Below are 15,361 nucleotides of genomic sequence, written 5' to 3' on the forward strand. Positions count from 1 at the left end.
TATACATGTATGTGTTTTTTTTGTTCCTTCTTTCGGCTCTAATAAAAATTCTAAAAAAAAAAAAAAAAAAAAAAAAAAAAAAAAAAAAAAAAAAATAACATTTTCGTTGGATCATTGTCATGTGAACAGGGCCTAAGATGCCATAAGTTCTGAAAAGAAGGGGAGAACAGCCTTGTGCAGGACGTCACAGTAAATATTTATTTTTAGTGCAGACAACACAGTGCTCAAATAGCTTTTCCCTTTATTTTTAAAGATGTACATCTTGTACTTTTAAAAATTCATAACAGTAAAAAAAAAAAAAACAAAAGCAAATCCTTATGAAACTGGTTTCATGTTCAGACACAACCTGTCAGATGACTTCTGACCATGTTAAACTGTTGAAACACTAAACGTTACACAGTCATCAACATCATGTAACAGCTTGCTCACTGTGATTCAATGACTACAACTATGACATCACACTAGATCAGTGAAAATGTTTAACCTAAAATATTTCACAGTGTTATAACAGCATTATAGGTGGACGTGTGTGTCGGCATTAGCTATAAAAGCTTGTATGGATGACAAACTGCTTCAGAACAAAAAGTACGTGACCTTGACTTTGCTTTGTATGTAAAGTGCCACTGAACATTATGTTCTTTCAGAAGCTTTTTCATATCTGTTGTATTGAAAACATGCAGGACTTAAACTGAATAAATAATGTTTTGGTCAAATTCACTTTGACAGACAGGTTAACATTTTAATGCTTTAAATAATGCCAACTTCATACAGTCACTAGATTTATTTTCTTGTAATTCTCAATTAAAAACATTTTATCACACATTTCCAGCACTCGTCACATGTATGTTGACCTGAGGGAGCTACTGTAATACCACACAAACTTAAATCCATGAGGACAGTGCTCGTTAAATGACAGATTCACAGAAACACTTTTACTTAATTATGCATAGAAAACATGCATTTTGAAGAGCTCTTTAAAGTGTTGCTGATGATATTCTAAAACCTGAGTAAAAGTTTGCATTATGCTACAACCCCTGGCAAAAAGTATGGAATCACCAGTCTTGGATGAGCATTCATTCATTCATTCATTCATTCATTCATTCATTCATTCATTCATTCATTCATTCATTCATTCAGACATTTCAAGCTGTAAAACAAACTCGGATCAAAAACATGATTCAATAATAAGGTCATTCCAAAGTGCAACTTGTTGACTTTCAAGAAGACTGAAAGAAATGAAGAGGAAACATTGTGGAAGTCAGTGAATGATACTTTTATTGACCAATCACAGGGAAATAAATATGGAGTCACTCAATTCTGAGGGAAAAAGTGTGGAATCACTCAAATTGGAGGTAGAAATAAGAACACACCCACATCTATTTCCTTTCCCTAAATGGACACCTGCCCCAGRTGAGATGTGCCCGTTAGTCTGCAGTTAAAAACACCTGCAGTCATGACGCCTTGRAGGGCTGCTGGACRAAGTGGARTGGYRAGAACCATGGCTCCAACAAGAGAAATGTCCCTTGAAACAAAAGAGAGGATTGTGAAACGTCCTGAAGAAGGTAACCCTTCACGCATGGTTGCTAAAGATGTGGGCTGTTCACWGTCAGCTGTATCCAAGATATGGACCAAATACAAACAGCATGAAATGGCTGTTAAAGCCAAGCGTACTGGTTGACCAAGAAAGACATCAAAGCGTCAAGACAAACAACTTAAGGCCATTTGTCTTGAAAACTGAAAAATTACAACTAAACAGATGAAGCATAAATGGGAGGAAGCTGGAGCCAATGTATGTGACCGAACCGTAAGAAATAGCCTAAAGGATGAGATTTCAATACAGGAAAGATAAACGAAAACCAGCATTGACACCTAAACATAAAAGAACAAGACTGCAATGGGCTAAAGAGAGGCAGTCATGGACTGTGGATGACTGGATGAAAGTTATCTTCAGTGATGAATCAAGAACCTCTATTGTACAAGGTGATGATGCTGGAACTTTTGCTTGGTGCCGTTCCAGTGAGATTTATGAAGAGGCCTGCCTGAAGAAAACCACCACATCTCCACAGTCCTTGATGATATGGGGCTGCATGTCAGGCAAAGGCACTGGGGAGATGACTGTGGTTAATTCTATCAATGCACAAGTTTACATTGACATTTTGGACAGTTTTCTCATCCCTTCAATTCAACAGATGTTTGGAGATGATGACATCATTTTCCAAGATGACAAAAACAGTGATTGACTCCATTCCTTGGAGAAAGACACATTCAGTCGATGTCATGGCCTGCAGATGGTCCAGATCTCAACCCAAGTGAAAACCTGTGGTGGAGATTGAAAAAAATGGTCCACAAGAAGCTGCAACGCTGATCTGGCAACTTCTATCAGAGAGAGTTGGCACCAAATTGATCCAGAATACAGTTTGTCACTCATCAGTCCTCAGAGACTGAAAGCCGTTATAAAAGCCAAAGGTGGTGCAACTAAATACTAGTGATGTATTTTGAATGGTCTTTTGTGTTTTTCATAATTCCACACTTTTCCTCAGATATTTATTTCCCTGTGATTGGTCAATAAAAGTATCATTCACTGACTTCCACAATGTTTCCTCTTCATTTGTTTTGAGTCTTCCTGAAAGTCAACAAGTTGCACTTTGGAATGACCTTATTATTGAATCATGTTTTTGATCCAAGTTTGTTTTACAGGATGAAATGTCTGAATGAATGAATGAATGAATGAATGTCTGAATGAATGAATGAATGAATGCATGAATGAATGAATGAATGAATGAATGAATGAATGAATGAATGAATGAATGAATGAATGCTCATCCAAGACTGGTGATTCCATACTTTATGCCAGGGGTTGTACAAACTGCAGTTTCTCAATGAGAATGTGTTTTGTGTAGTTTGTCATCACAGTGAAAACTGGCACATCATTTTGGCACTACAAAAACATTGTGCTTATAGCACATTGCACTTTTTAAATATCTCACCAGGTGAGGCGTGATATAGTGCACACTAGTGAAATAATTGTCAAACTCAAAAGTCAGTTTGACCTAACTTGGTAGCATAAAATATCACTGAAGAAAAAATATGTATAAACTTCATAAATACAACTTTATCAATAAATTTAAAAACAGCTGTTAGGATGTATCCAGAGTAACAAGCACATGTTACACAAACACACCACATCTGTCTAATAATTCATGCACCGTTGCACACATAAAACTCACACACATATATTTCAATGTGTTGTATGTGAGTCATTATTAATTTTTTAAATAATTGTGTTAAAGTCAGATGAAACCCAAAAATAAGATAGACTTGAAATGTTTAAATGTCAGAATTTAAAGGTGTAAACTTTAGAGATGCTGGATCCTGAAAATCAAGATCAGTAGGTTCTTTGAAATCTCTTCAGAATCTGAAAGGGCATGCTCAAAAGCTGTCAAAATGTGTAATTATTAGCAATATTATGGGTTTAATATTGTGCGTGTTGAAAGCTATTTATTTATCTATTTTTATTTTTTTAAGATTTAAAAAACTAATTCGTTTATCATTTTAAGTTAGGCCCTCACATTTTTTAAAGGGCAATATTATGTACTTTCCTGCATAGTGTCATTTTCCAGTTGAAACCATTCCCACTGGTGGAACTGAATACATATTGTAGATCGCCTCACTTAAACTCACCTTTTCAGATCTACTCACACCTTCTGGGACCGAGACCAGAGGGCTGTTTCACAAAAGTAGGATTACCAAATCCAGGATAAAATATAGAGCTACGCTTGACATAGCGCAATCAGTTCATCCTGGCTTTCTCTGTTTCACAAAGACCAAACCAGGCACAGGAGGTGCAGCTATGTTGGCCCAGACTTAAGTAATTCAGGTGAATACGCCTCCACAGATTTCTTCAGCAGACCATGAGATCAATCACAGATTCACTGATGCTCATGATGGCTAGATAAATTGCATATACCGTGCATCACACCAAACGAGGAATTGAAGCACATCATACAAAAGGAAAATAAACTGCTGCTAAAATAGCAAACAATAGCAGATCCATTGAATGCCTAATTAGCCTAAAATATACATTTCCAGGCCATTTTTAACTAAAAACCATCATAATCGTACCTGTCATATGCTCAAATAAAAAACCTTAATCAAATCAATGAACAGTGGAAGTCAATCTGAGAGTGGATTCATTCATGTTACTTTTTTTGTTCCACTTCTTATCAACTGATCCCAACTGATCAAGATTAAATATCAGAATATTTTGCAGTATGTGGAAGATTAATGGGAATCAAAAGACAGAAGATTAATTTTAACAGAGCTTATAAAATGCAACTCATTATCAGACAGAGACAAAATGTATTGTACAGTTTTGTGAAGAAGCCCCTCAGGACTTTTTGACGGCCACACCAAAACACCGACTTTGTTTTCCTTAAACCACTCTATAACTTCTTTGATTATTGACCATTTAGAAGACAAATCTGTGAATATGCTTTTACTTCCTGGCTGATTTCTTTAGATGTTGCTTCAGCATTTCCACATAATGTTCCCTCTTCATGATGGCATCTTTTCATGAAGAGCACCAGTTCCTCCCGCAGCACAATAGCCCAACACCATGATGCTGCCACCCCCACACTTCAAAGGTAAAATGATACAGGCATCTCTCTTCTTCTTCCAAATGTAACAACGAGCATTATGGCCAAACAGGTTGATTTTGGTTTCACCAGGCCTTAGGACATGTGTCCAGAAATGAAGACTGTTGTCTTTGTGTGCATCTGAAAACAAATCTGACTTTTTATGTTTCTTTCGAAATAAAAGCTGCTTCTTTGCTGAGTGGCCGGTCAGAGCAGGGCATGTTTCACTGGGGAGAATGACCGCAGCATCTTTAGCTTTTATTCTGGGGTCTATCTGCACATTAATATATTTATCTCTGGGACACAGAACCCTGTAAAATGTCATGGTTGCACATATCCAACATGCCTATACATGTGTATAATTGTTTGAACAGAAGAATGCGGCACTTAAGCACCTTTATAGTACAATCAAGTAGGGGTGGGCAACATGTACTAAGAATTTTATGACAATATTTCATAGTACTACAATGATAACAATAAAAATAATAAAAACTATTCATCACTTCTGTTTTAGGTGATTGCATGGCACAACATTCATAACACCACAAACATAAAAGCTACTCCTGAAAAGCATTCGTGTTTTAAATACATTTCTTAGAGAAGTCTGATTTGTATCACTAAACTGCATTTAGAGACTTAGTATAATCATTTTCAAATTTATTGATAGTTATTAATATTGTTGTGGAAAGACACGAGAAAAAATTGTAAAAATAACATTTAGTCAATTTTTTAACGTTTACTAAAATTTATGGTGACGATAAATCAAAATTCTTCCATCCATCCATCCATCCATTTTCTTTACACCCTTTTTCCCTCAGTGGGGTCAGGAGGGTTGCTGGTGCCTCTCCAGCTAATGTTCTGGGCGAGAGGGTCACCCTGGACAGGTCGCCAGTCTGTCACAGGGCAACACAGAGACACACAGGACACACAACCATGCACACACACACTCACACCTAGGAACAATTTGGAGAGATCAATCAACCTGACAGTCATGTTTTTGGACTGTGGGAGGAAACCGGAGTACCCGGAGAAAACCCACCATGCACAGGGAGAACATGGAGACTCCATGCAGAAAGACCGGGGCCAGGAATCGAACCCAGAACCTTCTTGCTGCAAGGCAACAGCTCTACCAACTGCACCTGTGGAGCCCAAATCAAAATTCTTAAAACGGCAAAAAAAATTACAATAAATGATTTGATGAATGCCCACCCCCACAATCAAGTAACTGTTACTTTCAGTTGTTATAAAAGTGCTGTATGTATGCAACATGACTTGAAATTTGAATTCATAACTTAGCTTCTTGAAATTGGGCCTCTGTCTCATTGACAAACTCCTGTTCTTTCTGATAGCCCACCATCATCAGCCCTACGTTAGAAACGTAGGGCTGAGAGATGTAGTTCATATAATAAGCTCAGCAGACTCGCAGTTCCCCCTGGTGTTTACTAATTGCTGCTGCCGCTAGTCTGAAGGAGCTGAATGGGGGAGGCTAGGAGGAGAGGAAGCTCAGCTGGAGACTGCAGTTGCAAGGAGGAGCTTTATGGAAAAAGGTGGTATTTTGCTAGACCAAGCATTTAGACACCACAGAATGGTTGCCACAGGAGATTCAAATATGTTTCAAACATACATGAAAGAATCAAAGCAGCACTCCAGGTTTGTTTTTGATAAGGGAATAATATAATAACAAGATATCCATCTATCCATTATCCAACACGCTTATCCCTAGTGGGGTCCCCAGGGGTGTTGGTGCCCATCTCCCACGGTCAACAGGCGAGAGGTGGGGTCACCCTGGACAGGTCACCAGTCCCTCACAGGACTAACATGATACAAAGCTAAAAAGAGACAATTTTAGATATTGTCATGTACACAGAGCCAAAGGCAGGAAGAAGTAACATTTTCAAAATTCTTTTGCATTAGCACCCATGCCCAGACACTGAGCAGTTTAGTGCACCTGCTATTCTGGTTGGGAGGGGTTTGATTATCTCTGTCTTTGAGACAATTGTATCTAAAAAGAGTTATTGGAAGCTTTTTCATGCATATGAAGTCAAGAGGCCAAGTCCCTTAACATGTCTTTTCAAGAAAATCAAGGGCGGTTGGCTCTAGTCATATTTTGTACCTGGTCTATGTTCCTATGCAACGTTTAAAATCAGTGAGTGCTGGTATTTAAATTGTTCTAGATACAAACATTTTAGAATAATATAAAACAATTTACAGAAACTAACATGAAACATCTAAGTGGAATTGATGTGGTTTAAACTCTTGACCCCTTTCTTTTCACTTACATTTCTAATTAAAGAACCACTGTGCCCCTGAGGATTCATGCAATATAGCTTGCAGATTTAAAGCATAATGTGGATTCACCTGTAGTTAAACTAAGTTGATAATCAAATATAACTAAAAATTATTTATTTCACAACTTAATTTAGTCCTAAATTATGTGAGGACTCGTTGAGGTTATTTTAGGGTACAGCATAAAGACCATAACACATACAAGTCATCTATAAAGACAGCTATTGGAAGGCTAAACTGACATCACATCTAAACTGTGGTTTCATTCTTCCAAGGGCCAGTCCGAATATTTCCTGTAGCATCTAAGCCAAACAGGCCATCTTCTTGCAAACTTCTGTTTCGACCAATGACTCCTCGTCGGCTAACTTTGGAATGCTGTCGAGGCAGAGTATTTCTTGGAAAGCCTCTCTGCTCTATGTCCAAAGAATGGATCTCTGTGTCTTCATCTTCTGACTTTAATGTGCAGCTGTATGTTTTGGGGTCTTGCTCACATTGCACTGTCAATGAATCAAGTTTCTCACAGCAGGCTGCATTAGCAGAGGGAGTAGCTGAACCATACATGTGCCACTGACAAGAATGGACCCCTTGAGAAGGCAGGAAGAGACTGTGATAGGACGTTATGCTGTCATGCATGTCGTGAACATGGCCATGACAGGAAGTCACTGGGTCTTGTATACTCTGGCAGGACGTTTGATGTTGAAAGGTGTGGCAGGAAGCCATCTGCTTATCCAAGTGGGGACTAGGACAAAGAAGCTGATGATCTGGAAGTGGGCTGTGTGAAACTAACGGTGTTCCTTCTAGATGCTGTGCAGGCTGAGAGCTGTCCCTTTGGGAGCTGTGCACACTTCCATCCATACTCAGTGAAGCCATATGTGAGCGGTAGTCTTGGAGGCATGGTCGTGGGCGGTTAAAGGAGCGTGACTTTGCTCTCTCAGTAAGGCATCTCTGTAGGGGAAGAGTTGGCCGAGGGAGCTCATCTGGAAGTGAATGAGGACGTGGTGAGAACTTTGGCTCAATGAGAGATGGGATAGGGGATGCTGGACTCATTACAGCCACACAACATGGACCTGTGTTACTTGGAGTTGGGCTTTGAGGAGGTGGTGTCATTTTGTCTGAAGAACCCTGTAAGAGGTGTGATGAAAGCAGTGGCTGCTTGCCTAAACACGGAGAACTCAAGTGGCAGTGCGGTCGATGGAGTTGTTGTGTCTGACTCTGTCTATCAGTATTTACATTCTCCATCTTTGATTTAGATGGGCAACAAACCCACCAACGATTCCATACATCATCCCGTTTGGCACAATGTTGGATGAGAAGGAAGAGGCCCAGAGTCACACAAAAAGCCCCATAGAGGCAGCTGAAAATCATATCCAGGAAATGTCCCTGTGATACAGCCAATGCTCCTAAAGTCCAGGTTGCCAGGAATAGAAACAGTGTGAAGATGGTGGCGCGTAGTTGGGATTTAAAAGAGTGTTCATTAGCCAGTACAGATGCACCAGTAGAAAATGGCAGACAGTCTCCAGCAGACAATGAAGCTCCACCACTGCCACTTTGACAATGATGGTTTGACTCACTGGATGACAACATCTGCTGATCCTCTCTTAGAAGGCGTAATTCATACTTTCTCTCTGGGTGGCGCTTCAGCTGGATGTAGGTAATCAACAAGTACAAAGACATGACTATGACCAGAAGACCTACTGGTGCATAAAAGCCTCCCAGACTAGGTTCCCATGCCATCCAGCAGCTGAAAATGATAAACAGGGACTTAAAACTACTTGTTAACCTTGCAAAGATAAACTTATAAATGAATGAATGAAATGAATATATTGAATCTATACTTACTATAATGCTCCATCTCTGCTGCCATAGTTATCCATGCCAAACACAGCCGTAATGACTACAACTATCAGAGGTACTCCATCGCTCACAAGATAAAATCTGACAAAAAAAGTGAAAAAGTTAGTAAATAAATGTGTTGATGCAGGGGAGTCAGCATACAGATCTCGTCTTTTTGCCACCTACCGGATGAAAATGCTTAGGAAGCTACTAAGGAAACACTTAGGAAACAGTAATCATCGTTCCTCCTGATTCACAATAATGATACCACCGGCTTAACAATATTATGAAATTGATTTACTCCTGTTTTAGATACAACTGAAACTAGGGCTGTATTAGAGGTCCTTTGTCAGTTGTAGAACTGAAAAAAACAACAACAAAAAAAACAGTTTGTTGTTGCGCAACCCCCCCACCCCCTTCTCTCTCTACTTCCCCTTCTGAAGTAGAGAACCCTAACCCTAACCATAACTTCTGAGAGGAGCAGCTCTCCGTCTAATGGGTAAATTGAGTTTCCTGAATCCGTTGGGATTCCCCCCCGTCCAGATGTAACACCTGCAGCCTACAGCCAACTAGTTTCACAGAGCACACCTGTTAATGGTCGCTCTCTCTTTTATTACAACTTGCACTTGTTACTGAACTAGGTTGGTATTAGTGACTTGGGAGAGTCCCAAGGGTGTTGTTTTACATATAGTTTTGGGCTAAAAGCAACCTATCAAACATTTTCCACCTTTTCCTCTCCAGAATCAAACATCATAGCTATTTTACAACCATCAAAGAACTTTAAGGTGACTCATTAATTGAATGTCCACAACATCTCTGATAAGCTTACGTCTCTGCTTCGATGGTGAGGTCACACAGGTCTTGGGTGCTGGCAGGAAGCACCCAATAAAATCAGGTCTTGATTTTATTGAAGTTTAAGTACTGACTTAGAGCAGCAAGTCTCGGGTCTTAGGGTGACTTCCTCTTGTGCATAGCGGTCTTCAGCTTCTTGTCTTATGGCTCTGTAGCTCCCTTCACCTTGTCTAACAAACTTTCTGGTCCATTGAGATGTAGACGAGCTGGTCTCAGGGAAGGAACACAGCAGTTCTTCCTCTTTGCCTTTGTCTTTGTCTTTATCTTTGTCTTTATCTTCATCTTTGCCTTGGTCTTTGTCTTTGGGGTCTAAACCCAGCTGTTGAGAGAAGTGCAATTTGAAGCCACATGTTGCGGGGCTAACGGGTTGGTCCCCATGTGCAGAACAGTCTTCAGCTCTGTGGCCCCGGCTCTTCTTCAGCTGCAGAGTTCTTTGTCCMTCTYSRTCTTGGCTCSAAGCTGCCTGAAGGATCCAACCAAAGATTCCTCTGTTGCACCCACCTTATAAAGGGTTTATCCACCTTTTGGTGYGTTTGCATTGGCTAGCTTTGTTGCTGTGCCTCTCATTGGCTGAGTGCTTGGACAGATGATATCATATCTCCATCACTGTCTTGGAGACATTATGTTCTGATGTCTGTGCTAATGTCCCAGGGGTGCTCAACGTTACTTTGGAAAGTTTAAGTTGTTCAATTTGTTACCAAATAAGGCCTTGGTCATCTCTGCTCTCTTTTCCCCTGACCTTTCACCTCCCATCTACCTCCAATACATCATCAGTGATCTTTAATTACAGTTACACATTTTGCACCATTTCGAGTTCAATGTCAAAATCACATTTATAACCTTTATAGTTTCTCTGATTTAGCATTCATTTATAATATTATGATAACCATAACTTATTACTCTTATTATAATCTTAAAGTGAGTTATTACAGACGTTTTCTGAAAAGAAACCAGGAATAATCCTAATTATTTGATACCAAAGTTACAGTTACTTGTTTTACTTGTATTTCCACAAGTGTAAGTTTACACTAACGTATTCTTATTAGTAAACCAATATTAACTTAAGAATTTTACTTCGGGTCTTATTCAATTACTCAAAATGTTTAGACTTCATTCTTTCAAACTTTTATGCTTTGAAATAAGGAATAGTTTTAACTATTTCTATGAATCTGCAAGCTGGAAACTTACTTCCTCTTCTTCCAGGAAGCCTGCTGTTCCTGTTCCATGACTCTCTTTCTGCCTAACTATTATTTCTTATGATTAGATAGAAAAAAGTAGAATTAAAGCAAAGTTTGCAGGAGACAAAAACAACACACACAACCAGATTGATTTTATTGAAGTTTAGGTCTACTGTTGGGTCTTGACATTACTTGTGTGATTAACTTTAAAGGTAACTTTATGGATTGTTACTGTTAGACTAAAATCTCCAGCATGGGGAAGTGGGATGATCACTGCGTTTCTTGACAAGTTAAAAGTGCTGAGAAATTTATGTTCAAAATTTTAAAAATTACACCAAACTGAAAGTTGGACTAATTTGACAAAAATGAACGACTGTGATCCTATAAAGAAACATGTTGATTCACCACAAAAAGAGGCTTTTCTTATCTACCTCGTGTTCCTCTCACATTCATACAGCAGTTAGATTAGCCAGTTTGTGATTAAGTGTATAGAAACACAAAGGTTGACTATGAATCTGGTGAAAGATTTAGAGGCTTTAAGACAACAGTGACTATTCTTTAAAACCCTCTCAAGAGACAGTTTTTTATTATTTGAAAGTAAAACTCTACCTCAGGATGGTTGGTTTGGAACGTTTCTGGACTGGGCCACTCCTGTCCTGGGCTTGAAGTGGCTCTTTGCACACATCTTTACAAATGTTTCTTGCAGTAAATGCCAGCCACATCATGGTGGACAATGAAGCATAATGGAGTACAATGCCGACCTATCACACCAAAGAAGGAAATACAGTTAAAAATTACATATTATAGTAATAATCTCATTCACAGGAGACATTTGCTCTCATTGAAAAGTGACAATGCTTTTCTGGAAATGAAACTTGGAACTCTAGTCCAGCCTTGTTTGTCACATTTTCAGTTGATTAAAGTCATTTTAAGGATTACCCAGACTGTAGATACAAACAAGTTTAGGTAAGTAGATATTTTCTTTTAGTAATTTTCTGACATGTCACTTTTACCGCATAAATTCCCTTCACTTTTTCAAAGTGAAAAATGGTAAAGGAAAAAGGATTTCTATTTAAAAATCCCTTGACACCCTGATCAACTTAAAAAAAATCAAGGGTGGTGAGGGTGCTGTACTATACATCTAATACTAACAATCTACGATTAGTATTGGGTTTGAAAACACTGCTTTTCTTGAAATTTAGTTGACAGTTAAAAATGTGACTTTTTCTTGTTCAAATTTATTTACAAATGATGGGTCCAAGCTGTTTAGCCATATACAGAAAGGGTCATAATTACTGCGCTCCACAAAAATATATAATTGTAAAATATTAGCTACACAAAAGAGCAGAAGATGGCACACTTACAATCTGACAAACCAAAGGAAAGTGGATCTGATTGATGCCTCCAGCAAACACCCCAAATGTCAGGCCTGTGTGAAAGAGGAAATTGAGGAGGGTGTGCCAGCCCTTCCTACTGACGCGGATGACACTAGAAACAGTGAATGAAGAAAGTAAATATGTAGTTAGACAGCAGTCTACATACCTATAATCTACATCTGATTTAACAGCAAAGGTTTTTGGACCTGAGCACAGTAATTTCAACATGCAATTTGGTTGAAGTGGTTGAATTGTAGCTGCATTTTATCTTGAAAATTTTAAGGCTTTGTCATCTGATTTTTACTATTACTAATTCTAAAGCTGCTGAATAAAACATGTATACAGCTGATAGCATATTCAACACACAAGAAAAAACAACAACAGATAGAATTTTAGAAAAACAAAATACGTATTTAACAAACTCTCGCAATACAAATCCAGATGATCAAATTAAGGAGGAACTAACTAACTTAAAACATCAATGGGAAAAAATCATCCATAAAAAATGTGTTATTCAACAACTAAAATATATTCTGATGTCTGTGCTAATGTCCCAGGGGTGCTCAACTGGGACATTAGTTGAGGTTTGGTCAATACTTAGCAATTCAGCTTAAGCATAAGAAAGAAAAATACACCATTCCCGCCATTTTAAATTCAGCAAGACCCTCAAGAAATTAATATCTTTAAATCTTTTTATATTCAGTTATATACACCAGATAATAATCCAAAAGATAATCAAATAGAATCCTTCCTAAAAGAGATGGATCTTCCTCCTTTATCTAATGAACAAATTAATACACTAGAGCTTCCACTCTCACCAGCTGAACTTCAAAACACACTTCTTGAAATGCCCAACAACAAATCACCTGGACCTGATGGATTTTCTGCTGAGTTCAACAAACAATTCTGTCCCATGTTATCACCACTATTCTGTAAGGTAATAAATGAAATCAAATCTAATTCTTCCATACCACAAGTGATGAACACAGCTGGCATAACATTACTCTTGAAACTAGAGGTGTGCCAATCGATCAGCCACCGATCATAATCGGCCGATTTCCGTGAAAAAGTGTATGATCGGTAATTACCGATCACGGTCTCTTGTTGCTGATCACCTGTATCTCATTCACAGCCTGCGTGTTCAGCTGATCTCCTCTTTCCTTCACACGCAGCAGTAAATCCTAAACTTAGTGGTGTGGAACAGTAATGCTCTGAGAGTGAACGGGGACGTTTGGGTGTTGCGGTGGAAATTTACCTGGGGGTGAAGCACGTCAAAATGCATCAACACAACGAATCTAATGTGACATTTGAAAGACGAGCAACTGTGATCGAGGTTCAATGCAGGGAAAAAAATGACATCCAGAGCGGCCAGCAAACAGCGCGCAACTACCAACACTCACCTGGATTCGCATCACGGTCAGAAAGCTAAACAAATAACCTGAAGGATGATTTAAATGTTCGAGCTGACGAGGTAAGACGCTGGTTCTGTTCTCGTTGTTGAACCGCCGCTACGCGCTACTGTAATATTTCACAATATTCTGCTCCACCTGCAGTGAACTCTCACACCGAACCTCTGCTTAAAGCTGCAGCACGTAACTTAAAAAAAGGAAACATTTTTGATATGTATTAAAACTTTTGCTGTCCTAACACAAGACAGATAATCTCTGAAAAATATAATCGTTGTCTTCTGCCTCCTGTGTTCTGCAGAATTACTCCGCCCGCTCAGAAACAACCAATCAGAATAATCTTTAATCAGCGAGCCAAGCTATCAGGAAGGATTGTTAATTTTGATGCATCCTGGGTTTGACTTTGAATGAATGTTTCCCTTTTTTACTTGACATTATTTGATATAGGCAGATTTATTTGACTCATGTATAATTTATGGTACTGAGAGCCTTACTATGAAATATTATTTTACTGATTGCAGATTTTTCAGTTGTCCTTTTGACTGAAAAGCTGCTGTGTTGTGCCTGCAAGTATTTTGCATGTTTTATGCCTAAATTAGGTGTTATCCCAACATTAATTCATCCAAATCCAAACTGGCTTTATGAAAAACAGAAACCTAATTGATAGTACCCGCAGATTATTTAAATTAATATCTCCCACCAAAATCAAGCAAAAACTGTGATAGTTTATTTGGATGTAGTGAAAGATTTGGGTAAAGTCAAATGGAAATTCTTGCTCAAGGTGTTGGAAAAATTTGGATTTGGAGAGTCATTCATTGGGTGGATAAAAAAAACTGTACACTGCACCAAGAGCTACAATAAGCAAAAATGGAATTACAACTTCTAGTTTTTTGCTACATAGAGGAACCAGACAAGGATGCCCACTCTCACCCTCTCTGTTTGCTCTTTTCATTGAATTGCTGTAGCAATAAGGAAAAATAACAAAATTGAAGGAATCCGTGACTCAGCTATTGAACATACAATAAGTCTATATGCTGATGATATCCTATTATTTTTACAAGATGCACATTATTCTCTTAAATAAACTTTTAATATCAGTTACATTTCTAAAATTTCACCACACCATAAACTGGGGAAAATCCATTATCTTTCCACTAACTGATGGAGCATGGGACTCTGCATCTCAAAATACTACATTAGCTCTTACATAAAATATCTAGGAATAAATATTTACCCAGGCTGTCAAAATTATTTGCTCTTAACTATATCCCACTTCTTAAAAAATATTGAAGGTGACCTAATGCACTGGACCAACCTTCCACTTTCACTCATTTGCCGTATATCCACAATAAAAATGAAGGTATTTCCACAACTTAATTATCTATTCTCCACCTCTCCTAATTACTCCTAGAGAAAACTGGTTTAAATCAATTACACTTGCATTTCTCAGTTCTATTGGAAAAATAAAAAACCTAGAATATACCTAAAAACTTTACATGAAAATGACTTGGAGAATTAGAGGCACCCAGCTTTCAATATTACTATCTAGCATAGTGGTTCTCAACGTGGGCGGTACCGCCCCCCAGAGGGCGTTCAGAGGACGGCAGGGGGCGCTGACGGACATGTTTCCAAAAGGGGGGCACTGGGATGCCTTTGGGGGGCGTTTGGTCGAAGGTAAACTTTACACCTTAAATGAACAACAATGCCAGTTTAGACTTTGAGCAACTTGGTAAAACTGTATTGTGTAACATTAAATCATGCCTGGCTGCAACTGTATCGATGGCAGCTCTTCTTCT

General features: G+C 38.6%; 1 protein-coding gene across 2 annotated transcripts in view; it reads right to left on the minus strand.

The window, feature by feature from the left end:
- Window positions 1-15,361, minus strand: part of adgra1a (adhesion G protein-coupled receptor A1a) — a 40,465-nt gene that overhangs the window by 10,304 nt on the left and 14,800 nt on the right. Inside the window, exons 3-6 of one of the 2 annotated variants that reach the window (XM_008438058.2) lie at window positions 12,148-12,271; window positions 11,393-11,544; window positions 8,760-8,855; window positions 8,492-8,661 (exon numbers count right to left, since the gene is read on the minus strand). In XM_008438058.2, coding sequence (XP_008436280.1) covers window positions 8,492-8,661; window positions 8,760-8,855; window positions 11,393-11,544; window positions 12,148-12,271 — 542 coding nt within the window. Of the gene's footprint in view, window positions 1-5,750; window positions 8,662-8,759; window positions 8,856-11,392; window positions 11,545-12,147; window positions 12,272-15,361 lie in introns of those variants that run through there. The other variant, XM_008438057.2, reaches the window with a different exon arrangement.

Source organism: Poecilia reticulata, linkage group LG19 (genome assembly GCF_000633615.1).
Source record: "Poecilia reticulata strain Guanapo linkage group LG19, Guppy_female_1.0+MT, whole genome shotgun sequence".
NCBI lineage: Eukaryota > Metazoa > Chordata > Actinopteri > Cyprinodontiformes > Poeciliidae > Poecilia > Poecilia reticulata.